This window comes from Rhipicephalus sanguineus, chromosome 6 (assembly GCF_013339695.2).
Source record: "Rhipicephalus sanguineus isolate Rsan-2018 chromosome 6, BIME_Rsan_1.4, whole genome shotgun sequence".
Taxonomy (NCBI): Eukaryota; Metazoa; Arthropoda; class Arachnida; order Ixodida; family Ixodidae; genus Rhipicephalus; species Rhipicephalus sanguineus.
Genome location: NC_051181.1, coordinates 165,997,031 through 166,024,030, shown reverse-complemented (window position 1 = coordinate 166,024,030; position 27,000 = coordinate 165,997,031). Strand labels below are relative to the sequence as shown.

The 27,000-nt window shown below is 47.8% G+C and overlaps 1 protein-coding gene across 1 annotated transcript in view; it reads right to left on the bottom strand.

Moving 5' to 3' along the window:
* The window catches only part of LOC119397000 (T-complex protein 1 subunit alpha-like), a 138,419-nt gene that overhangs the window by 78,006 nt on the left and 33,413 nt on the right, over nt 1–27,000 (bottom strand). The window contains 2 exon segments of the mRNA XM_037664413.2: nt 5,190–5,371; nt 9,627–9,737. Of these exon segments, the coding sequence (XP_037520341.1) occupies nt 5,190–5,371; nt 9,627–9,737 (293 nt within the window).

Here is a 27,000-nt window from a genome sequence, read left to right as displayed (position 1 = left end):
TCTTAGATAATCTATGGGCAGGGTTGCCACTGACTTTCAAGTAAATGTCGCCAAACAACGAGCAGAAAGTCGCCAAAAGTCGCCATTTTTTTAGAAATTTCGCCAAAAAAGTCGCCATTCTAGATGTGTGCGGCATATCCTAGTAATAGAAATTTTCACTGATGTATATCCCCGTAGAGTACAGTGCCATTCAAAGCCCTTAAAGTATCTTGACATTTCTCAATGCCAGGTGCTTCGCCCCTTCACCATAGGAGTGCTTGGTGCACCTGGTAACCTGGTTCTCCGACTAGCCGCAAGATGTGCGCGGAGGCGCAAGTATGAAAGGATAAAACGCTCATGATATCCTTCCATCCCTGTCCGCTCGTTTCAAAGGTAAAAGTGTGGTAAACCTTGGGCGAAAGCCGCGAAGGCGTTGTTTGTAGACAGCTTTACATCCCCTCGTATGAAGAAAAGGATTAACAGTTTTATTGAAAGTAGTAAGACAGAATTCTTACAGGTATCGTTCATTAGCGAGTCTTATACCTTTCAGTGTGAACTAATATGATACCGGACGCCACTGTCCCTTTCATATATAATCACTTATATCTACCCGCGTCAATCCACTGCGTTATAATTGAACAGGTAGACATTGTAAAATGTTATATAGCAATTGTTTTCATTGCACACGCTCACTGAGAACAGTAGAAAATGCCTGAATAAATAATTTTTTATTGCACGAACACCCGCGTATCCGCCCATCTTCGCTATACGAGCTCGATTAGGGGATACTGCAGCGGTGAATAAGTCGCCAAGCTATTCAGAATAGTTGGAGCTTTGGCGGAACAAATGGCCGGAACACACGACCAACCCGTCATCTAGCCCCTTCAGAAGCGAAACTTTAGCGAAGCTCTGAAGCATCTAGATGAATCTAGATGAATTGAGTTAGAAGCATCTAGATGAATTGAGGAGATACACACGAGTTACAGGACGGACATACAGAACGGCGCGTAATGTGCACCTCAAAACCCAGAAAAATACAGAGAATAGTGCCGCTCATTTGTTGGGAAGGCACTGAGCTTAGGATGCATAACTCAGTGGAGACCTAAGCTGAAAATCGCCAAAAATTCGCCATGTCGCCATTCATAATTTTAGGTCGCCACGGGCCTCTCAAATTCGCCAATTTGGCGAAGAGTAGCCACCATTGGCAACCCTGCTGATGGGTATCTTGTACCTGTATCGCGATACTTCTAGAAAGACTAGTACCTGTATCTGTATTTCCAATACATTAGAAAATGTATTGTGTATCTTAAGATACACGATACTTCTATCGTAACACTGCGAAACATTAATCGCTGACCAAGCTCCGCTTCTCAAGCTGGCACTGGTGCCACTAAGCCATCTGAATAAGTCTTAGGGCAGTGACGCAATCTTATTTTTCCACCAGAGTACCCCAGTGAGGGCAGAAGATGAGGAAAACAAGCGCGCGGACGTGTAACGCCGAGCCCACATATTTTTGTTTGCTCGATTTCTTTTCTCTTTAGTTGCGCCATTGCCGCAACACTTGCTCTTAGCCACTGTCCTGCACCGCGTCTATCGCACAAATTCTGATGTTGCTACAGTGTCGTTATTGAAGATTCTCTTGCGTCTTGCTCCGTAACGAAATGTGATGCGTGCAAGAATGGGGTTCCTTTGCGTCGCGTGGATTTTACATATCAGCGATTTGAAGTATCTCGTGGATGTAAGTTTGACCTGCATTCAATGAATTAGCTTATATGGAAATAAGAATCTAACAACGTTAGCACCACTGGCACTGATGCTAGATCTAAAAGAGCAAGCGCTTACCTAACAGAAAATATCTTGGTGTACCGTATTTTTCACTTCCTGCTACATTTATTCAAAGAATTTATGAAGCCATAAATTGATTATTAGCACAAGTGCTTTCTTAGCTGTCATTTTGCATCCCTTACATTACCTAAGTGTCTGCACTGTTTTTCCGGTCTGGTCACTGCAGTATGTCTTTTGTAACGCGCTCCCAAAATAAGATCTCTGCTTTATTCTTCTAACTGTCTACTTTAAAGGGACACTAAAGAGAAACAATGAACTGGTTTAGATTGATAAAGTGTGCTCGGAGAACTCTTGTGCAGTTTATTTCACCACCATAGGTTTATTATTATTAGAGGAGAAAACCAAGTTCAAAGTTTCATTTTTAAATTTCGTGCCGAACTTTGTAATTCGTGACATAAAAGGTTTCAAAGAGCATTTAACGTATTTTGGCGCCATTAGCTCGACGAAATTTCCACAAACTCGTTATGTCAAGTCTCTGGCCCCCTCAGAGGACAATGTACTTCGATTTAACCGATTAGGAACTACGTAGGCCCAAGCAGGCGCAGTCAAAAATATGTGACGTCACGGCAAATGGTGCGGCAATTCCAAGGTGGCGTCGCCACCCGTATTTTCTTTTTGGGCGTTTTCTCGCTTATTAAGCACCTTCTCGCAGCAAGCGTGGTGTTTTTGGTATCGTGGAAGACTACTTTACTAATGCGAGAAAAATCGTTTTGCTCTTTAGAGTCCCTTTAATTCAACTACTGTTTACACATTTACACGTTGCCAAGGCGATTTTGAAAACAAATATATGAATATGCGGGTGTACCTTGAGTAAACAGTACAAAACATCCTGCTTACCGCTTAGGAAAATAGCGAAATGGAGTTTGCATTATAATAATGGAAATCATAAGGAGCCATCTCAAAGATGTTAGGAAGGGGATTTGAGAAACTTTGTTTTACTGAATGCTCTGTTTTGCTCATGAGCGTCCCAACGAGCCGTTTCAGGCAATTTTCCATAGGTACTGAATTTTCTATTGTCTCAACAGTAAGGTGACAATACTTCATGCTCATAGCTATTAAGGGCACCGCCTGTATTGTGTTTCTGTAATTCAATGTGAATGTTTAATGCACAACCACCTCTCTATTTTACTTATATTTGTTTTCGTGTTTTAGGCTTTCCTAAATATTTTTCACATTACTAATTGCCACGTAATGGGAACTACAAGTGGCAATAGCGCGAATAGCGGTGGTGTCCTGCAACGCTCTGTGGAACTATACAATACGTGCGAGACGTTTGTGTTGCACATGTTCTCTCGTTGAAGAAAAATTGCTAAAAAGATTGCACGTTAGTGAGTAGCCTATATCAACAAAGAATCCTTTACGCCAGCAGATAAGTAGAATATAAAAATTCATTGCAGTTTTACGTAATCTACGTATACACCAGGGGTCTCAAACTGAGCATATAGCCAGCGGGCCGCAGTCGCGAAATTTAGTTGCAAGGGCCGGGACAGTGAAGATGGTGGCAGAGAGTTTGAACAAAATGACGTTTGAAAGGAAGCCTTCCCCATATCTCATATATAGGTCATTTCTGAGGGGGATTTGGAGTCAGGATTCCAGAAACATCGATACCGATGTACAGAATGACCGATATCTGGACGCGGATTCTAAAATATAGAGTTTTTGTTCCACGGTTATGTTTCAGCACATGGTGACCAGATGTTCCTCACGAAAGGAATGCTTGAGACCAGTCATGTCTGTGCAGCTCACGAACATACTTATTTAGAAAATAAAAACAAATGAGACGAAGACGGTCATGTGTGCGGGCCGGGCCTCTAGCGAAAGGTCTGAAACCCCTAGTATACACCATGCCCCCCCCCCCCCCCCAAAAAAAAAAAAAAAAAAAAAACATGTCACTACCAGCTTTGTTGCTGCTGTACACCTGTCCGGATATACGGTATTGTGCAAGCTGTCTTTTATGGACAAGGTGTAAAAGTCCACACCGGTATTTGCGCCGTCGTGCGAAGGCTTCTTATTGAAGGTATTGTGATTATATGGCAACCTGATAGATGGTCGGCAAGCTGTGCAAAGCAAGTACCGCTGTCAGCGAAGTGTACAAAGAGTTATCCTGTGAAGAAGCTAAAACAAACCCCAATAAGTTGTTTCGGAAGGAAACTAATGTCCTTTGAACAAGAAGGGCAAAACTTTTGAGGTACTAACAGACATTTCATTCAAGTGAAACAAAATAGGCCACAGTTAAGAAATTTTGAAGCAGACATTTTTGTGCATAGGCGTTTGCTGCTACATTATATGGATCTAAAATAACAAATTTTAGAATGTATCGAAGTATCTTAAGATACAACTGCCAAGTATCATATCAAATACAATGATTGCGGCAGTATCTTGTATCTGTATCTCGAATACTTCTTGCCAGAGTATCTTGTATCGTATCGCGATACAAATTCAAAGTACCTTTGCCCAGCCCTGGTTCCAACACGTGATGATGGCATGGGGTGCCTAATGAAAAAAATGCTTGAGCCCAGTCACAACTGTGCTCATGAACTGTGTGTTTTGAGACCCCTGCTCTATAGTGTGATGGAATCATACAGTGGCGAGACTAGCAAGCTCATGGTCACACCAGACGTGAACGCAAAGAAAAAAAGTTGAAAATGCTCAAGGTCATGATGTCTGCTGGTGTAGCTTCTTGCCCCTTTGTTTACGTTTACAATACATTTCAATTAGCTTCCAAAGTGTGCCTAAATGCTCATTCTTGTGATCAAGACCCAACGCTAGTGCGACTGAAGTTTTTAGTGATCTCAGACCATATTAGAGCCATGATGGCAGTGGATTCCAGCTTTTGAAAAGACTGCCATGGCATGCTGCACGTGCTAAGAGTGCACAGGTTGGCCACTGCAGTCAATGAAGTGTAGTAGGCAAAGCTGTGCATCTGGTGTGACCCATGAAGCGAGAGGTGCAGGTCACATCATCATTGTACTAACAGCACTTCAGCATTACAGGAGTAAGACAAACGCCTGTGGTAACTAGCTGAAACTTTGGCTTGTCACTAAACATGGCCGAGTGGATGCAAGTATGGTGGACTTGGTATGTGCCTAGGTTTTTTCTTTATTTAGTTTTTTTTTTTAATTTGCAGGCGTTCACTACTATAGAAAATGTCTCAAGTGAAACAAACTACATTTTTAAAATTCTAATGCAAATGAAAACAGAACCGTAAAGTGAGCTTTGGGCTGCAACAGTCCATGGGTGATTACATGGTTACTCAGAAAAAACAGCGCTTTGACACAGGACACAGTAAGAACAACATGGCAAAGCACTGTCATTGAATGTGAGCATATACCGTGCTTCTTCAACCATAGAACAAGCCAGCATACCTTGGGATGCAACAGTGCAGTTTAGGGCATAGCCTTGAACAAGTATGCTTTCACGAGCACTGCGGCCATGTGCCTTAAGCACATTGACAGCCTTGATGGGGTACCGGAAGCCTCCCTTGCCATCAGACACCTTGATTGCATTGGCTGCATCCACAACCATGTTTGCAAAGAAGTCAGAATCTCTGGGACACACAGTCAAGTGAAGTAGAACGAGGCACTGCCGCAGACACAACTAGTAATGCTACCGAGGACTTCAGATTTAGAGCAGCAAAATTCCATTTTCGAGCACTTTGGAGCAGCAGAAATTTCCATCCTGGAGCACATTGGAGCAGCTAATTTTACATCCTGGAGTGCACTAGAGAAGCAAATTGCATTAACATCCAAGCACCTGAATAATTACTATGGGGCTCTTTGATTCATTGCAAACCTCATGGCAAAAATCATCTCAGGAGAACTCCATACTTCACTCGCTAAAGCAAAAATAAGGGCTCATGCAGTTGAGTGTTCTGGATTAACCTCTTCAGTGGTTATTTTCGACACTAGCAAATAAACAGAATACCAGATCAAAAAAATTGTGGTTTATGAAATAACACTATCAGTACATATAAGCGGTTATCAGCAGATGTAGCCAAACACCGTGACGTGCAACAGTGCCTCAATGCCAAAGAGTCACACAGTCCCTAATGCATTCCCCTAAGACTCACACAGTCCCTAATGCATTCCCCTAAGACAACTACAAGGCGAAAGGCAGGTTCTTCTCAATCGATGTGTTGATCCTCCCCCTCCCTCTCTGCAAGCTTTCTGCCCCTCACCTGGTTTTGCACTACCTCCATGATCAGAGCATTGATCTCGGTGCGCATGTGCCGCGAGTGACGTAGTCCGGGTATACATGTTTTCTTCTGGCCTAAAAAAGCCTTCAGTTGATAGTAGCACTGGTGTTGTTTCCTTCATCTGTGTCCCTGTCTTAGTTTGCCCTGAAAGGTTTTCAAGATGAATATGTACCAACTAGCTCGACTTTCGGTCTTACTCGGAAGCAGTGCAAAGCAACAATGTCACGTGATGATGTCATCACGTGACATCACGATGATAAGTTCTGACGATCTATGACGTCATGGCATGCCATCACGAGATGATTATTTTTTGTGTCAATCGGTTGACGCCGCTGATGGTCGATTTTCATGTTTGATGAAGCATCTAAGGCTTTTGCATTCATGTTGCGTATTGAACGTTAACAGCCTGGCCATACATACTAACCACCATGTCACCTCTGTGCAGTGCGCAAAACAGCTTCACTTATCCACTTCAGAGTGAAATGGCTCCTTAATTTTTTAATTTTTATTGTGATAGCAATTATATGGACACTCCTGATGGGTTTTTGCTGTCGCTATTGCCGTAATTTTCCGCATAAAGTTCAAATTGATAATATCACCCAACGTATTCTACCCACATTTAAAAGCACGCGAGCGCTGGCGACGAATACGGCTGAAGTGGAGATTAAATGAGCCGGCCATCTCCGTCGCACGGAGGGCACATGTGAAACATCTTCCCGCGTGCGGGCCTGCCGTCAATTGCTCATCAAACAGAGAGGAGACACCCTGCCCGTCTTTCGTAAACAGCATGAAGGGACTCCAGAGGAGGGGAGGGGGGGATTGCATCCCCCAAAAAGCGCAGTCGCTGGCACGCACGCTACCTCGAGGCATCAGACGGGTCGTAAACTTGCAATGCTCTCAATGCTTACTTTGTGTTTAGAGAACTCGCAGCCCGAAAACCACTTTGGTTCCTCGAGCGGCCATATTCACTTAAACTAGCGTTTTGTTGAGTTACGCGAGATCAGATACAAAAGAGTTAGCTGCTAGCCTTACATCATATAACAATACAATTTGTTGGTATCGCATTCATTGCTTCGCCCTTAAAGGGACACTAAAGGCAAATATTAAGTCGACGTTGATTCTTGAAATAATGGTCCAGAAACCTCATAGTGCTACTTTTGTGCTAAGGAAGTGCTTATTTTGAAATAAAATCACGTTTTAGTGGTCCGCATCGCGTTAGCGCACTTCAAATCACCCGCCTGAAAGTGGTGTTTCTCACATCACTGATGCCGTGCCCAACGTGGCCCGCCTTTACTGCGCGGCGGCATGCGCCATTCGGGCATCCGGCAACATCACATGCATGCGGCATTTTGTCAAACTCTATGTCAGAGCGACTTTCACGAGAGCGCAAAACACACATGGTAGTACGCAATACCGCAACTACCACTGAGACGTGACCGCGTGAGCGAAGCAGGGTGGCGGGCGAAGCGCAGTTCGGCGAAAATGGAACCTTTGAACCACGTGCGCTGCTCCCGGGATTACGTCGTCGGGATCATTTACAAAATGTGCCGCTCATGGTGCTCATCGTGTGATACATTTAGCTTAATTTCTCGGTAAGTAGGGCACTGCTGTTGATAATATTGCCGTTTTAGATGTCATACACTGAGCTTTCACTTTGACATAAATTGTTATTTGCCTTTAGTGTCCCTTTAAGCCAAACTGAGTTTTTTAACTGTCAGCTATTGACCCTGGAAAGCGAGGGGCGGACGTGTAACATGGCGTAGCCGTTTCACAGTGGGTTGTCGGCGATGGGCCCGCTACTGACAGCTGCGCACATTAAAATGCAATTGTGGCTGCTCCGACCAGGAGGCATGCTTTTATTAATGGGATGACATTTTTAAAAAAGCAATCAAAAATTCGAATTGGAACCCTAGCACTCACGAGCTCTAAAGGGCAGGGCCTTTTAGGGGGTATTTACCGCAGAGTGATTACAAACCCAATAATAATAATATCTGGGGTTTAAAGCCCCAAAACCACGATATGATTATGAGAGATGCTGTAGTGGAGGGCTTGAGAAATTTCGACCACGTGGGGTTCTTTAACATGCACCTAAATCTAAGTACACGGGCCTCAAACATTTTTGCCTGCATTGAAAATGCAGCCGCCGCAGCCGGGATTCGATCCCGCGACCTTCGTGTCAGCAGGCGAGCACCATAACCACTAGACCACCGTGGCGGGGCTGATTACAAACCCAGATGTGCTGGTGGAAGGAATTACGAAAATGATCTTCTGGATGAAGATATATGGATAAAGTGTACAGTCGAACCCGTTTATAACGAACTCAAAAGTGCAGCGAAAAATGGTCGTTATATCAGTAGTTTGCTGTAAATGAAATCGCCCTCAAAAACGCGCATTTAGTGACCGAGCCGCTTTTTTTTCCCTGCGAATTTTTATTGAAGAGTGCTAACAACCCTTCCGGCAGGGGCGTAGACGTGGGAGAGGGGGGGGGGGGGTTGAAATTTTACAGTTTTGCTTGCCTATATATACATGCACACACACAAACATACATAAAGTATGTATGTTTGTATGTATACATAAAGTGTGTATGCCCTACAGTTCGCTTTCATAAAACAGCATACCAGTATTCACTGATGCTGAAGTCACTTCGCGACACAGTCAAACCCATATTGCCTTTTGGTCCACTTCACCATGGCATCTGTGTAGGCTGTCATGTCGCATAGGCAACACAGAACACCTAAACATAACTGAAAAACAGCAAGCATCTTCTTTTCTTCTGTGAAGCATGTCTCATGCCCGTTTTAGTCGCTCATTTGGCATGAGTGGAACCAAAATAGTACGTTTCACAACGCCGGCATACCCATGTTGCTGAAACAGACCACGTTTTCCGCTCGACTGAAGTGGTTTTTCAAGCTGACTGAACAAAACTGGAAAGACTGTGGTAATAATATTTCATTTGACAGTTTGTGAACTCTAAATGACCATTACGGCAATCGTTTTATTATTAAACGAAGCCTAATTAAACCTGCAAGACCTGCATGTGGTTCCAGTTTTCGATTTTCACTGGCACAACGATTGTCATTGCGTGCAGTAACCAGTGCTGCAGACACCCTTCACCATTGGCCAATGGTGTAGGGACGCCCAATGCAACTGAAAGGGCACCATAGGCTCTTTAATGAGAAACCCCGGCACGGGCCTGGTGAAAACCACTCCAGACGGTGCGACCTGTGGACCTGGCCTCGGATTTTGTGTCGGCCCATGCACTGGCCCTTCGGAACGTGGCATGTAGAGCAGGAACGCGACAATAAATATTGCACTATGTCCCAATGGCAATACATAGCAAGATTCTTGAGGATCCGAAGTAGCTGAGCAACAGTTGAGACTGACAGTGCAGTGATACCACACCCAGACTGCACCTGTCCCCTCATCTGTGTAGCATGATTCCTCACAGCAGAGATTCAGGCCACTACTCTTTTAATCACTGGGGACAGGTCAGCAGACACCAGCTCATCAAGCAAAAGTGAAAACTTGTACTAGTTTGTACTGTCGCCGACAATTTTCATCTCAGTGAACCACTGGAGCAAAGCTGAAACACCACAGGCAAGGATACGGCCCAATCAGCTTTGAGGACATGGCCGTCTTGGCGGCATTCACCACGCTCTCATGGCCCAGTTCTTCAACCGATGTAGTCATGTGCTCCTGGATGTACCGGCACGCCTCTCTGAGGGATCACAAAAACAGCACACAGGTTGCACACAAAGCTGTGATAAACACTGGACACACACACTTGTTCCAACTAAAGCATGCAACACACTAACAAAGTACATGTGGTGCAACACAGGAAATACTTGTCCACAGTGATCAAAGCTGCACAGGAAACCCAATGCAAGATTCTTCAAAGGCCCCTGAAACGTTTTGCAAGCGAAGCTTCTATTGTCGCACAAGTGTAGGTGCGACCCCGAGAACTCCATCTCGCATAGGCGAGGGAAAAGAGGGCTAAAATTAGACCACACACCAGCTGCACAGGCGTACAGAATGCTCTCGGCACGTAACTGGCTAAACATGTGACAGGAGCACGCAATCGGGAGCGGGTGGACGCCGGTAGAAGGGCCTCATTCACGTTGCATTGGGTCTCCTCCTCTGCAATGCACACTTGGCCCCACATTATTCAGTCGCGGTGGAACAGGCCCCTTTCGACGAGCAGCACCGCCTCTGTCAGCGGGAGCAGGCATGCTTGCAGTGCGGATCCTGCGTTCCAGGTAGCCCAAGCCCTGGCTCAGCCACAGCGCCATGCAGCCCACGTTAAAAACCCATCTTACTAAACTGTCAACAAAGAGCAGCAAACCTCGAACTTCGTGTGTCCCACTGTTCCTGATAGGGGAGGGGCTGGCAATCTTTTTTGAAATTCAATATCATTCCTGAGGTTTCACGTGCCAAAACCACAGTATAAAGGCTGCCGTAGTTGGCGGCTCTAGATTAATTTTGACTGCCTGGGGTTTTGTAACAACACCAGAGTACTGCGGTGAAAGTGACTTAAAGTGGCCCTCCAACACTTCTGAAGCATCCACCTTTTATTAGTGGATTGTGTACACTGATAGCCGGGGATAATTTTAGCATACGTGAAAGCACCGATATCAATCAATTTGTTATTTTAATCACGCAATGAAACCCCTACGTACATCACTGCTGACCACATCAACACGTAGTGTAGCTCTCCATAACTATTCGGGGTGGAAATGACAGAAAAGAGCACAGGCCTTTGATTGGATAAAAGTAAAGTCAGTGTTGCCATCTCAGTTGTCAAGACTTCCACCAAAATCAGTAATGAAATCCGCTAGAATGCGCTAAATTTTTTCCAAAACCACCAAGTTATCCGCTAAAGCACTAACAAGTATTTTGTGGGACTCTAAAAGAAGCATAAATACAAAACAGACAAAGAAATGCTGAAAACGAACGTAATTTACTAACACACTTGTAGGAATACGAAATATGACTGTGTTTTCAAATTTCTTCACAGAACACTCACTCTGACCGCGGCGCTCAGTCTCTCAGCGCAGGCACAAAGGTGTAAAAGTCCAATTCTCAAAGTGTGAATAGATGGTCATCATCACAACCTGGGCTACAGTCTCCTACGTGGCCGAGCAGACCCTCTGGCCAGTGTGGAGCACCTGTTGAAGGTGAGCGTTTACTCACACTCACTTTGTACACATCCCATGTTCCGATGAGGCAGTTTTCTCTGGCAGCTCGTAGTCGAAGCACCCCTTTTTGTGTCTTTTCAGCCAAGCTCTGATGACCAAGATGGCGTTAACTGTGCTGGAGGAGAGCCTGTTTCGGAGCTTTGTCCCCGACAAGTTCATCTGGCTGAGTGATGCTCAAGTTCAGCCTTCGAGTGAGGTAGTACGAGCACGGAGATGGCGAAATCTGCTAGTTCCCCCGAGCGGCTTTGCACCATCCTGCTAAATGCAAATTTTTGCCCCGTTAGAGTTATCAAATTCCGCCAGATCTAGCGGAATATCCACTGAGATGGCAACACCGTTTAGAGTTAGAATTGATCGAAACAATGTATCAAGAAAGAGACTATTATCAGGCTTTCTTTTGTGTGCCTTTTTACTGAATGCTAAATAGACATCACTGCAAAAAGAAAAACAAAGAAAAAAGAAAGACCACTACAAAACACGACAGAGGCTTCGCTGCTATTTAGCCTTAGTCTTTTTACTAGCGCGGGTGGAATGTCCATACAAAAGGCTTCTCTGCATGTGTGTGTTTGTGAGCTGCCTCTTTTCCAACATGCGGTATGGTATCCCCCTTCGAGTTTGAGGAACTTTGTGTACTTTCTGTACTAACGCAAACAGATGGTGTCGTAAAAAAACAGTTACACCGCAAGGGCAAAGCAATGAATACGATAGCAACAAATTGTAATGTTATACGAAGTGAGGCTGGCAGCTAACTCTTTTAGATTTAGTCTCGCATAACTTAACAAAGCGCTGGTGTAACAGAATATGGCCGCCGCTCCAGGGAGGGAAGAGGATTTCACACAGTCTCTTCGAGTTGAGAGCGCAGCACGTAGAAGGGTATAAGAAGAGTATACGAGTCGTTCGCTGATGTCTGCCAGTGATCACGACCGCTCCCTTTTTTCAAAGGTCACAGGTGCTGCTTGGACAACCCCCCACTTCCTTTCATGCTCCTTCAAGACGGGCGGGGTGTTTCCTCTCTGCTTGAGCAGCATTCGACGGCAGGCCTAGCACGCGGGTTTATGTTATCGCATGCGCCCTCTGAGAGATGGAGATGGGCCGGTTCGTTTGATTTCTGCTTCAGCCGTGTTTATTGCCCCGGTTGCGCACTTTTATTTGCGGGTAGAACATAGGATGTGCGCGGGGATGTTATAGATGTGAACTTTATACGGAACATGATGGCGACAGCAAAAACCCGCCGAGTGTCCATGTAATCACTATCACGAAAAAAAAACCCTTGAAAGCAGGGTGGGCCGCTGCCTGCGTTTCGGTCTGGCCTCCGAGACAGGAAAATGCACACACGAGGTTTGTCGATATGCAAAAGCTTTTCTCCTTGCCTGTGTACCCTTCTGAGCAGCCTTGTGCACTTGTGAGTGTTATGGCATACAAAGGGTGAAAGCCTTTCACCTCGACTGCAGGGGGTGCGGCGCCACGTGTTTGTTACTGTCATAACGGCGTGGTCGCTGCTGCACTAGACGAAACAGACAACAATGATTTGCAAGCTTCCCTACATAGAACCTTTCGTCTCATTCCATTGGTGCACCGTCACAGCGAGCAAAATGTGGTCTGTGACCTTGCAAAAATTGAGTTGAGGGTAGGCATTTTAGTTTTCTTGTACTTTGAATTTTCTAGGCTGAGGAACTTCAGACTGCGTGCCCCTGCTGCCGTTCTTGCTGCATTAATCTTTCCATCCTTCAGTCTATGCAACCCACAACTGAAAAAGACAAAGGCAGCTTCGCACTAGTGGTGCCAAGCCTGAAGGAAGCCTTCTTTGTTTCTATTGCCGCGAGTCTTATATTTCACGAGTTGAAGCTTCACCCACAAAGACTGTGGGCAACGCGCTGCGCAGGCCTCGCAGTGATGTGTAGGAAGCTCCGCGATTGTTTTGGAACAATCCGTTAAGATTGTTTCAGCTTTGTCGAGAGATAATAATCGCGAGATAACAACAAGCAACAACAATCGAGAAAATGCTTGAGATGCGAACACGGCAATACAACCGCAGCTTCTTGACCACAAGCTACGCCGACGTTCAAGCACTAGGATCCGCCGACCTGCGTGAGACTATTCGAGCAATCGTGCAAGAGGAGCTGCGAAAAATTCTACCTTCGTCGCAACCTCAAGTGGATTCCATCGCCGACGTGCGCCAGGAGATCCAGCATTCACTCGGTGCGCCTCAGCTAGCAGAGCCGCAGCCGCAAGCTATGAGCTATGCTGCTGCGGCCCGCCGTCATGCTCCACCTCCACGCCCACGCCAAGACGACACACCGCCGCAGTACCGTCGCCAGACGCCGCCACCGACGCCCTACCGTCCACCTGTCGGCCAGACGCCACCACCGACGCCCTACCGCCCACCTGTCGGCCAGCGCTACACCCCGAGGAAGACCGATGTCTGGTGCGCCCCTGACAACCGCCTGCTCTGCTACCACTGCGGGGAGGCCGGCCACACGTACCGCCGCTGCCATTACCGTCAGATGGGGCTACGCGGATTCGCCGTCAACGCGCCGCGCCCGCAGCCAGGCGAACGGCCCCGCGACATCGACGACCTTCCCGCTCGCCGTCGCCCGGCCGTTACATGTCACCGCACCGCCGGCAGTACACTGGCCCAAACCGGGGCTGGTCGCCTAGCCCGTATCCGGAAAACTAAGGACAGCAACCGATGGAGGTGCGGTTACTGAACGACGAAATGCTGAAGATCCTCCGCCGTCGACGACGCCATCGCGACGAAGCTCAGAGTCCCCGCCGCACGCCGAACGACGTCCTGAAGACGAAACTTTGCGACTGGAAGCAGACCTGACGACACAACGCGGAAGCAGCGGTGCAAACCGACGTAGCCGTGACCCGACGCCGCGACGTAACCGCAACGCAAGACGGCGGACTAGCGACCTCGACGTTCTGATGGACGGTCACAACGTCACCGCTCTCGTCGATAAAGGAGCCGACTATTCCGTCATCAGTGGGCCGTTCGTAGCAAAGTTGAAGAAAGTTAGGACTGCTTGGGAAGGCTCCGAGATCCGGACCGCGGGAGGCCATCTGATAACGCCGATTGGTGTCTGCACGGCGAGTCACCATCAAGAACCGGACTTATCATGCGAGCTTTGTAATCCTACAAGAGTGCTCTAGGGATGTGATACTTGGAATGGACTTCCTAAGTGACCACGGCTCCGTCATTGACCTGAGGTCTGAGTCGATAACGCTAACCTCAGACAAAGCGCTCCCGCCCCACGCGACGCCAGGGAACCATGCATTGAATGTGATAGAAGAGCAGGTGGCCGTTCCGCCGCGCTCCAGCGTCATTATTTCCGTCAGCACCGAAAAACCTGCGAACCTTGAAGGCGTCATCGAGGGTGATCAGCACCTACTCCTGAACCGTCAAATTTGCGTCGCAAGAGGTATCGCCGAGCTGCATGACGGTAAAGCAAAGGTAGTGCTGACGAACTTCAGCCACGAATATAGGCACGTCAACATTGGTAGGACGGTTGCCTACATCGACGAATGTGTGGCCGCCAGCAGTGCTTTCGCCCTCTTCGACGCTGCCGAACCTGCTTCGACGAATCGAGGTCCCGAACCAGATTTCGACGTCAACCCGAACCTTCCGAAGGTCAAGCAAGACCTGCTCCTGCAATACAAAGACTGCTTCTCGTCGTCATCACGAATTCGACAAAGTTCGGTGGCGAAACATCGAATTATAACGGAGGAAAGTGCGAGGCCCCTCCGTCAGAGCCCCTACAGAATTTCGACTCGAGAGCGCGACGCGATAAAGAAACAAGTCGACGAGATGCTACGCGACAACATCATCCAGCCATCCAAGAGTCCGTGGGCGTCACCCGTGGTGTTAGTGAAGAAGGACGGGACACTGCACTTCTGCGTTGATTATCGGCGCCTGAACAAAATCACGAAGAGGGACGTGTACCCCCTCCCACGGATAGACGATCAAGACTACACAACGCGACGGATGTGTAGTCCCATCAAGACTACACAACGTGACGTACTTTTCGTCGATGGACCTCAAGACCGGCTATTGGCAGATCGAAGTAGACGAAAGAGACCGAGAAAAGACGCTTTTATAACACCCGACGGCCTCTTTGAGTTCAAGGTCATGCCTTTCGGTCTTTGCTCGGCACCTGCGACGTTCCAGCGCGTCATGGACACCGTGCTGGCCGGATTGAAGTGGCAGACGTGCCTTGCGTATTTGGACGACGTCGTCGTGTTTTCCTCCACCTTCGAGGAGCATCTCCGGCGGCTTGAGGCAGCACTTCAAGCAATCAAGGCCTCTGGACTGACCCTGAAGCCAGAAAAGTGCAGATTCGCGTACAACGAGCTCTTGTTTCTGGGTCATGTGATCAGCAAGTCTGGAGTGCACCCAGACCCGCGGAAAACAGCTGCCATCGCCGAATTCGCGGCTCCGACCGACAAGAAGGCCGTGCGCCGATTTCTCGGCTTATGCGCCTATTACAGACGCTTCGTCAAAAACTTTTCACGCATCACCCAACCACTGACGCTTCTCACGAAGACTAACGTGGAATTCAGCTGGGAAACGGAGCAAGTGCAAGCATTTGAGGAACTTAAACGACGCCTGCAGACGCCACCCATACTTGCGCATTTCGACGATTGCGCTGATACGGAAATACACACCGGCGCAAGCAGCGTAGGACTCGGTGCCGTCCTTGTGCAAAAGACTGACGGGCTTTAAAGGGTTATCAGTTATGCTAGCCGGTCACTATCCAAGGCAGAAGCCAACTATTCCACAACAGAAAGGGAACGCCTTGCCATCATCTGGGCTACGTCAAAGTTTCGCCCCTACCTCTACGGCAGGCCCTTAAAAGTTGTCAGTGACCATCACGCCTTATGTTGGCTAGCTAACTTGAAGGACCCTTCAGGTCATCTCGCACGATGGAGTCTGAGGCTTCAAGAATTCGACATTACCGTCGTGTACAAGTCCGGACGAAAACATTCTGACGCCGACTGCCTCTCTCATGCCCCCGCCGCCGCGCCGCCGCAAGACGACGACGATGACTGCTTCCTCGGAACTATAAGTGCCGACGACTTCGCCAAAAGGCAACGAGCCGACGCGGAACTGCGGGGCCTTATGGAGTACCTCGAGTGCAAGACCGCCGTTGTTCCGAAGGTATTCAAGCGAGGACTGCGATCGTTTTTCTTACGGAACGGCGTTCTCCTGAAAAAGAACTTCTTGCCACTTCGAACGGACTACCTTCTTGTCGTGCCCTCGTCATTGCGACCAGAAGTCCTCCAGGCCCTACACGACGACCCGACGGCTGGACACCTCGGTGTTTCCCGTACGCTCGCCAGAATACAGGAAAAATACTACTGGCCACGCCTTGCTGCCGACGTCGCCCACTACGTCAAGACTTGCCGAGATTGCCAGTGACGGAAGACACCGCCGACTAGGCCAGCGGGACTTCTGCAGCCAATCGAACCACCTCACCGGCCGTTCCAGCAAATCGGGATGGACCTACTGGGGCCGTTCCCGACGTCGACTTCCGGCAACAAGTGGATCCTCGTAGCGACTGACTACCTCACCCGCTACGCCGAGACAAAGGCCTTGCCCAAAGGCAGTGCCGCCGAGGTAGCAAAGTTCTTCGTGGAGAACATCGTCTTGCGTCATGGCGCCCCAGAGGTCCTTATCACAGACAGTGGTACCGCCTTTACTGCAGACCTAACTCAGGCGATCTTCAAGTACAGCGAGACGAGCCACCGCCGCACCACCGCCTACCACCCGCAGACCAATGGCCTCACCGAGCGTCTAAATAAGACAATCGCCGACATGCTCGCCATGTACGTCGACGTTGAGCACAAGACATGGGACGCCGTCCTTCCGTACGTGACCTTCGCTTACAACACGGCCGTCCAAGAAACGACGCAGATGACGCCGTACAAGTTGGTCTACGGAAGGAGCCCGGCGACGACGCTCGACGCCATGCTACCCAACGTCACCGACGAATAAAATGTCAACGCCGCCGCTTACTTACAACGTGCCAAAGAAGCTCGACAGCTGGCCCACCTGCGCATCAAGACCCAGCAGCACACCGACAGCCGTCGCTACAATCTTTGACGACGCTTTGTCGAGTACCAGCCCGGCGACCGTGTCTGGGTCTGGACGCCAATACGACGACGCGGACTGAGCGAGAAGCTTCTTCGACGACACTTCGGACCGTACAGGGTACTTCGACATCTCGGCGCACTGGACTACGAGGTTGTCCCTGACGGCATCACGAACTCTCAGAGGCGCCGAGCTCGACCCGAGGTCGTGCATGTGGTGCGCCTTAAACCGTACTATGCTCGTTAACGCACCTGAGGACTCTAATGTTTGCTTTCTTTATTAGTTTTCTTTAGTATTGCATGTATTCATGTTCTGTTTTTAAGCATCGGGACGATGCTTTTTCAGAGGGGGGCATTGCCACGAGTCTTATATTTCACGAGTTGAAGCTTCACCAACAAAGACTGGGCAACGCACTGCGCAGGCCTCGCCGTGATGTTAGGAAGCTTCGCGATTGTTTTGGAACAATCCGTTGAGATGGCGCGCCGCACGAGAATGTTCCAGCTTTGTCGAGAGATAACGCCGCCAACAGCGATATCGCTGGAAAGTTCGATAGCGCCTGTATAAAAGCCGACGCGCTTGACTGCTTGTCAGTTGATCGACGGTTGACGCTCTGTCCGCCGCTATCAGTGGATTGCTTTCAGTTTCTCAGCCACAAGTTCGGCCAAATAAAGAGTTTCATCTCGGACGTGTTCACTGCTGCCTTAGTCGACGTCACGACCACGTGACACTTTTTTTTTCTTCTCTTTCTTTTCCGTTTTTTTCTGTCTCTTTTTCTTTATTTCTATTTTTCTTCCTAATTCCCCCCCTTCCTCTATTTCTCGCTTCCTTCATCGTTGTTTCTATTTTTATACATGGTTTTGCCTGTGTTACGCCAAGTGACGATGAATTTATTTTTTTCTGCAGTCCTGATACCTTGTCTTTTTTCATTTATTTTTTTCTGCAGTCCTGATACCTTGTCTTAAGTCATGGTGAAGCATTAGACCTTAGTAAGCAGTAGAAGTTGAAAAAAAAAAAAGCATTTTACTAGTGTGTTGTCATCGAAAATTATGAGAGAATTGGGCTTTAGATAATGCAAATCGGAAGTTTTCCCTTGGCACAGTGCCACCATATTGGCATCATCATAAAGAGGACAGATGGAGCTCAAGATAGCCGCAAAGCTGCATTTCTTCAATGAAAAATAAAACCAGCTTCCTTCAGAGTTCCATTTTCTTAGCTTTTAGCTCCATTTTCTCAGCTTTCATTTTCTGAACAGTTGCTGTCAGCCATCCCTGTGTCATTTCACAACAAATAATGATATAACCATTCCGTTTTCTGTGCTTAGATCCTGAGACATTGGTGAGTGCCGTAAAGCTGTCCATATTTGTCTGCACGTCATACAGATTTTTATAATTGGCTTTTTGTAAAAGTTGTTAGTAAGACAATATGTACAAGAAATTTCAGAAATTTTTGTGCGTGCTCATTTGAATATTAAAGAATAAACCAAGTGTTATGGCACAGAATGGGCCCTTGTGAATATCTTTATATAAAAATTGATGAAATTATGGTTAATTCCTTAATTTTGGGATGACAATGAGTCTATCAAGTGCTGTAACTCAAAAACTACAAAAGATAGCTCAAAACCGATTTCAGTTATGACATCAGCACAACATATCACATCTGCATGCCGAATTTCATCACTTTATCTCCATAAATAACAAGGATAGTTTTCATTGCCACGTCCTCCCTTAAAATGGTGCTTGAATAGTGTTGGAGGGCCCCTTTAACTCTTTCAAGCACAGAAGTTGGCTTTGCTTTAAATTTTGAATTTTAATGAAAAAATTATGATAAAACGTCACAAATAACACATTGCACGCATGAAAAAAATATTACGACTTGTAACAAAGTTCCAGGAGGTGGTCACCGCTGATGACCACCATGACGCACATATGTCACAACAGGTAGTTTTCAATGCAGCATACTTCGCGCTTTGCACAAAGGGAGTCACTTCTTGTGAAATTCCGAAAAACAGTTTTTTCCTTTCAGAAGGCAGAGTGGCACGTTGCATGTTTGACACATCCAAATTGTTCGAGATGGGTGTGCCTTTGTGGTACAGTTCGCGCACCTTCATGGTGAACACCTTGTTGGCTGATGGTTGAAGTCCACAAAGGGTTTGAATTTATTTAGTTCGGCCTCTGCTCCCACAGATGACTTGCGTTTATCTGTAGTATCTATAAGAGCTTTGGGAGTCATGTGTCACAACTAAATTTCTTGTAAAGTCTTTCAAGGTCATCTTTTCAGAACCAGCATTTTCCCGAAAAACGATGTATGCGTTGACAACACAGTAGTCAAGAAGGCGAAAAAATATCCGGTGCCACCACTTGTGTGAATTCCGATCCACCTCACACTGCTCTTTCATCTCCCCCCATCCCTCCCGTTTCATGCACGGTGGTCAGCGTAGGTAACCATCATGGATAAAGTCGCTGTACAGAATGAAACTGATCCACAGCGCATCTTTACTAGCACAGCCAGTAAGAAAGACTCTTCCGCTGCGTGTTACACCAAAAAAAGTTCGCGTGCAAGCTCACATACCTTTGCACCCATAGAATCTTTCAGGGCCCAGCGCGGGAAACGGCATGCTTGTTGCAAAACTTTTTCTTGGCGGGAAAAAAAGTGCCCTGGATAACTAGCGCCATCTTCAGAAAAGACTAAAAGGGAAAAGCAAACACTTGTTTGCTCGCTCAACCTTGTGGGGTTGCACACGCAACCCACTGTCTTCAACACAGCGGCACCTCGGCTTCGCGCTACGTTTGTACGCGCAGTGGCAAGGGGGGTTGCGTGGAAGAGGGCGCTGTGCCGCTCCCGCAGCCTTCTCGCCCTGTTCCCTGGCTGAAGTCGAGATGCCCCGTTTTCCCTTCTTGCCCTTTTCTGGAGAGACTCCTCGCCAGACCCCGAGGAACGCGTGCCGCTTCCTGGGGGGCCCCCGTGTCTTCGGTCTTGGGCGGTGTGATTGACCACATCGGACCCAAGCCGTGAGCACCACCGCCGCCATCAACCCCTGCAGCGCTCCGGCCATGGAGTGCGAACCACCGCCCCGGACCGGAGTGCAAAAGCAGCCACGCGAGGTGAGATGAGCCTTTATCATTCCCTCGATGTGTGCTTGCTATTTGTTAACGACTGTTTCCCCCAGTAGTGCGGAACACTCCGCTGCCGAGGTGTTAACTTGATGGGCTCCTCTATTGTTGCAATTGGCATCTGAGGTGAATAAACACCTTCAGTTGAAAGACTTGTCTCTGTCCCCACTGGCCTGAAACCCGCCGCGGTCGCAACTCAATGCGAACCGCGGGATAGGGAGTCACAGCTCTGACTGTTAGGGCTGCTGCGTAGCACTACTAGCGAGTAACTACACTCTTCTAGTGCGCGGTGTGATCCAAACGAGGGACAGCTTCGCATGCGCGGCTTGTGTTCATAGATGGCACATAGATGGCTCAGCTAGTCTAGCGCTTCACGGGGCATTGTTTTACCAGCTTTACGTTATACTAATGTCTTTAGAATAGCGTTACGCTATATTTTAGCGTGCGAAACACGCTGACACAAGCATCTTAGGCTATACTAAAGCTGTCTAATACGAATACCTCTTGTCGCCGGTGCTTCTCCATACACTGGTCGGAGCTTCCCGCTGTTGGGTTTGCAGTGGCTGAATATTGAAGGCACTTCGTCAGGATTGAACATTCTTTTCAGTTTCAACAGTATTTGGGCAAAAAGAGACCGGTCGTACATAAAGTCGTCGTCTTTGAAGTGCGCCGCGTAAAGTACAACGCTCTTCGATAGCTCCCATTCCTTTCACCTCACTGCGATAACTCGCAGCTATTGGAGCTTTACATGTTTCGGAAAAGCGTGAAAGCTAGTCCCGTCCGTAACATATGTGTTCCAGCAGCCTACGGCCCTGCATTTCATCCTGCAAAATAGTTAACTTTTCCAAATTAGCCGCTCGTAGAGGGGCACGACGCAGAAAAGGAAGGGATGCGGCTGCAGAGAGTTCTGCTCACGTCGGCCGTGGACTGTGATTTACGTGATTTCCATTTCTGTCCGATTTGCCTGGGCACACCGCTAGGGCTCCACGTCGTCTGCTAGCTGACAATTAGATCACCGATTATAAATGAAATACGCGACTGCAAGATTTTTCACTCTGATTATCATTACTTACCCAACATATACAACGCATTCCGAGCGAATTCTGTCCAAGTAAAATTCAGTTGCAGTTGGCCTGTAAGAGTGCTCAACATGTGATAGAAGGAAGGCCACAAACCTTTAGAAACTCTGTCTTTTGTTGCTATTTTGTTTTCGCAATGGTGCTGGGGCTGTTTTTCTGAATACATATTTACGGCTGTGCGTGCACAATCGGGAGGCTTCTCAAAATTTAGGAGTCTCCCATGCAAATCAAAGAGGCAGGTGTGCACGTCCCCAACACGTTGTGCATGTTGACATTGTGAGGCTTAGCTCTTTCGCCAAGCCCGTCCGCTTCCTCTTTTGGTCCTTGTTCCTCTTTCATAGGATGTCTGATTGCGATGACATGACTTGCACTGACGTGGCAGGCAAGTGTACACAGTACAACGACGCTGCCTTGAGCATGGCACACGTCATAGCACAAAAAAGTTTGTAATCTAGAACCGAAGGCGCATCAGGGAATCCCAAGATTCTCAAGCACAATAAAGGAAGATACGATACGCCGCTGATGGGTGATGCTCACAAACCAGCGGTGCAGTGCGCATGCACACACTTGGGTTCCCACACCCGTGCGATTGCAATCCCTTGCACGGCAGCGTGGGCAGCACCTGTCTGTACCTGTGCAGCAGCTTACGTTGACAAAACATTGCGACACGAAAATCACTTCACAACCGCCGCAGTGTATTACACTGCAGGTAATGGGCCTTGGTTGAGACCAGGAAAAAATTCTTATCACCCCGAAATTAGACAGTAAAAGCTCGTTAATTCAGCACTCAATTTGGAGAATAGGATCAATCGGGCGTGTTCTCTGGTCCCGGCCAGCATATATGCTTCGCATAATTCCATCAAACTGCCGTTAATTTGGTCATATTTGGCCACAGCACGGTTAATTCGGACGATCCCCGAAGCAAGCAGAGCATGAAGCGCTGCAAATGTCTGACACAAAAGAACAAAAATGGCGCTCGTGGACAACCGAAACGGCAGCGAGCTTTCAGAAAGATGTGGTCACCATCCACAATTGCTTTCTTGGTACTATAAGGCATGAGTTCAGAAAACATTTCAGATAAAGACATGGGGCTTCTGATCGCTGTTCACATTGTGAATGAAGTCGCAAATCATGAAAATTGCACCTTTTGCACTGCTTGTATGCAAAATATTTACTGGATTTAAGTATTACTCAAGAAAATGAAAGTGAATTGATGTAATAGACAATTATTTATTGCTTTCTTGATACAGTAATACCTCATTAATTCAAACTCTGTTATTTTGAAATCCCACTTAGTTCGAAGGATTTCTACAGTCCCGTATTTTGCAATATAAATTTGAGTGGATAATTTGAAGCGGTGGTCAGCACCAGCCCGGTTAATTCGAAAACTTTGGGTGCCATGTGCTAATTCCCAATCCCGATTTTGCCACAAATCCGTGGAAATTATGGCCCTTAGGAGCCACAAGGCAATGCAGTGTAGCGATACTAATGAGTGATAATAATAATATCTGGGGTTTAACGTCCCAAAACCACGATATAATTATGAGAGACGCCGTAGTGGAGGGCTCCAGAAATTTCGACCACCTGGGGTTCTTTAACACTTTTGTGACCGCGCCTATTCCCATCGATAGTATGTTATCGAGGACTTCAAGATCAAGTTTTGGCACTCTCTGAGCTGTTCTGGACAGCTAACGCAATAAAAAGCATAAAATAACATGTTTTTCATCACTTTTGTTTGCGAGTTTGTTTTTTCCACCGCGGGGAGATTTTTAAAGCTCGTTCGCAGTCGGGTAGGTGAGCGCTCGTTGTTTTGGACTTCGCGTCGACGCCGCTCGCGGGTGCTCCACAGAAACGGCGAATTTCGACGGATTCCGATTAATATGAGCGGTAATCTCTGTATGATGGTAGCACCACAGACACAGAAGACTTCAATTCACCAGGCTTCAGTACGGACGGCGAAAGTGCATCAAACCTCCCCGGAACATCAGCAGCTATCCGCCATAAGTTTCGTCTTCTCCTCGGGTCGTTTTATCGCTGCCGCGCGTCGATGTAAACGTATCCGGTGTGTTCTAAAAATAACAGCTATTATCTGCAAGGTGTTAACTTCGTTCGGGCAGGAGCATTTGGCGCCGGCTGCAGAAAGAGCGCAGTTCTCTTCGCAAAGACGGCGTGGAGCACACTTTGACCCAAAGCTCCAGTGTGCTGCGCGTCGTCGTCTTCGTGTTGTTTTTTACCGCAGAAGTCGTCAGAGAGATATGCAACCACACAGATAAGTATGCGTGGATGCATACTTTCGAAAAGCCAGCATACAGTGAGAGGGATGGATCTATGGAGGGAGGTTACTGAAGAGAAGATGAGCAAGTTCTTCTCACTCCATGTGTATATGGTAATCGTTGAAGTCCCGCGCTTGCACTGGTGTTGGTGTCGACGACACATATTTCCAGGCCTTCGTCCACCATCAGTGATGCCACGGAAAAGGTTCAAGACTTTTTGAGTGTCTCTGATCTGAAGGAGACGACCGTCGCATCCCACGAGAATCTTCACCCCGTGTCTTCTCTATTGCAACACATGAGCGATTTTTCTACGCTGTCTTTTAGCCCCGTCGGAACCTTTCAGTGGATGAGAAAATGGTGAAATGTGAAGGTCGGTATGGTATTCGGCAGTATATGAGCGAGAAAGAGGTCAAATAAGGATACAATTATGGATTTTTGCAGATTTGGAACAGGCTACACTGTTCATTTCAACAAATACACAGGAAAATTGAAAAATAATAGAACTGCAAACTATGCTAGGAAAGTTGAACAGAAAAAAAATTTGTTTTTTCTGAAACATGTGCAGGCAGCCTTTGTTTCACCGCGTCGAGACACTGCATCGCGCGGTGGCATGACAGGCACTAGTGCCTATATTCTTGTATTTATGTAAATAACCTTTGTACTTATGGAGTTCATATTTCCACTATTATTCTAGGGTAGATCCTCCGTTCAAGCCGATAGTGTTGTAGCAATTCGTGGTAGGTTAAGGGCACTGATTCGGTTTCTTCTGGTGCCTCGAATTTCGTGTGGGGTAGCCTGGTTCATGCATTCGCAGGCCGCGGCGTGTGCCGCTTCATTCCCCTCGAGGCTCTCGTGACCCGGAACCCAGACAATGCAGGTGTAGGGGGGAGGAGTGTCGGTGCGTTTCGGTATCTTTATCGCTCTTGTGGAGATCCTTCCTTTCAGGTAGTTGCGTGCCGCTGTTTGGGAGCTGGTAAAGACCACTATGGGATCCTCGCTCGTTTGGGTGGCGAGTGCTATAGCGGCCTCTTCGGCTTTATCCGCGTGTTTGGCCAGAATAGTCACCGTCGCCAGTGTCGCCCCCTTGTGGTCTGTGACGCAAATCGCGAAGGCGCTACGTCCCGGATACTTGGCAGCGTCCACCTAACGCGCCTGTGGGTCATTACGGTGGTTGTCCCTGACGTTGTTTACCCTGGCGAGCCGCCTTCCTCGGTGATGTTCAGGTTGCATGTTGCGGGGGATCCGCTGAACTTCCAGGCATTCTCGGAGCTGAGATCGTATCTTGCCCTTATGTTCGTCGTCGGGTTCTAGGATGGTTCCGTATCCGGTGCATTGGAGCACTGCTCGGCCAGGGGGTGAGAGCTTGAGTCTCTCGACCTGGCTGATGAGGTGTGCTTCGGCGAGTTCTTCCCATGTGTTGTGAACACCCATGCGAAGCAAGCGGTCCGTTGAAGCATTTGGTGGCAGTCCTAGGGCAAGCTTCGTGGCCTTTCTTATAAGTAAATTTAGTTTTTGTTTCTCCGCTGTCTTTAGACTGAGATAAGGGGTGCCGTATGTTATGTGGCTATAAAGAAGGGCTTGTACCATTAGCAAGGTGTCATGCTCTTTGAAGCCACTGCGGCAGTTGGCCACCCGTCGGATGAGGTGAGTAAGCTGTGCGACTGTGTTGTGCAGCCGAGGTAGGGCAGCAGAGCCGGACTCGTCCTTATGTATATGGAGTCGAAGCGAATCAACTTGCGGTATTCGGATGCCTTGTAGAAAGACTTGTGGGTCCGGAGCATCATAACTTGGTGGTCTGCCCCGGGTGCGTGCCCCGAGGACTAACAGTTCGGATTTTTCCGGAGCGCACTGAAGACCACATGTCTTGAGGTATCGGTCAATGATGTTTACCGCCTCCTGAAGGTGGTCCTCCTGTTCACCCGTGCTTGTGCCTCTCGTCCACAGAGTGATATCGTCAACATATAACGCATGATGTATCCCTGCGACAGTGTCCAGGAGACGGGGAAGCTTGAGGAGGGTGAGACCACCGAACCTTGTGGCGTACCTTTGTTAGGTAAATGAAAAGGCTTGCTCTGGATGTTGACAATCCCCACCGTGGCCGTACGGTTGGTGAGGAAAGCGAGCATGTAAGCGTAGTTTTGGCGCCGCAGCCGATATTGCCACGGGCGTTTCCTATTATCACTTTTACTTTATTCGGTTTTCGCCCACAAAGACTGTCAGCAACGCTCAGCGCGAACCGCGCCTCATTGTTCGAGAAGCTTCCCGATCATTGTAGATCGTTTTGTTAAGATTGCGCGCAAGACGCGCACACTCGAGCTCATTCTAGAATTTGCGCGACAGCCAGCGATAACGCTAGAATATTCGACGGCACATGTTTAAATGCCGACGCGCTTCACCGCTTGTCAGTTGATCGACGGACGACGCCCTGTTCGCCGCTATCATTGTACAGCGTGTATTGCTGTAGTTCTAGTTCTCATTTTCCGGCCACAAGTTCGGCCAAATAAACAGTTTCATCCTGCAAACGCCGACTGCTGTCTTCGTTGACGTCACGACCACGTGACAATATCTTCTAAATTACGGAGAATGGCTTCATGGCTCACGTTGTCAAAGGTGCCCTTTACGTCCAGAGCCAGAATTGATGACTTGCTGTGTTTGCTCAAACGGACAAGGATTTCTTCCTTTAACTGTAAGAGGACGTCTTGTGTGGAGAGCATATGATGGAAGCCGAACATGGTGTTCGGGAAGTAACCGTTTTCCTCGAGGTGTGCGCTAAGCCGTTCATGGACCATGTGTTCAAATAGAAAAAAAAAAAAAGAAGCAGTTTCGCGGTTAAGCTGAAATGTGTGCTTGCGGAAAAGAAGACGTGCTTTACTTCAGCACAGAGGTGACTTGCGGGCAGCATGTCGCATGCTTCTCAGAACGTCAGCACGTCATTTACCTGTTCTTTCTAAAAAAAATAGAGAAATTAATAAAGGACGGTCTGACGGAAATCACGATGTATGCGAACCTCTGAATGGCAGTTCCTTCAGCAATTTGCGCTCTTGCACTGCTGGCGGAGTTCTTGCCTGTAATGCCTACGTCGAAAACTCAGTTTGAAAACTTCAATGATCACATTTTCCAGCCTCAGCATATCACGAATTCCTTAACAAAGGCCTCTTTCTGGTAAATAAGTCCTTTATTTTACCAGAAAAAACGGGCAAATGGTCGCATCATGACGCGCTGACGCTACGAGG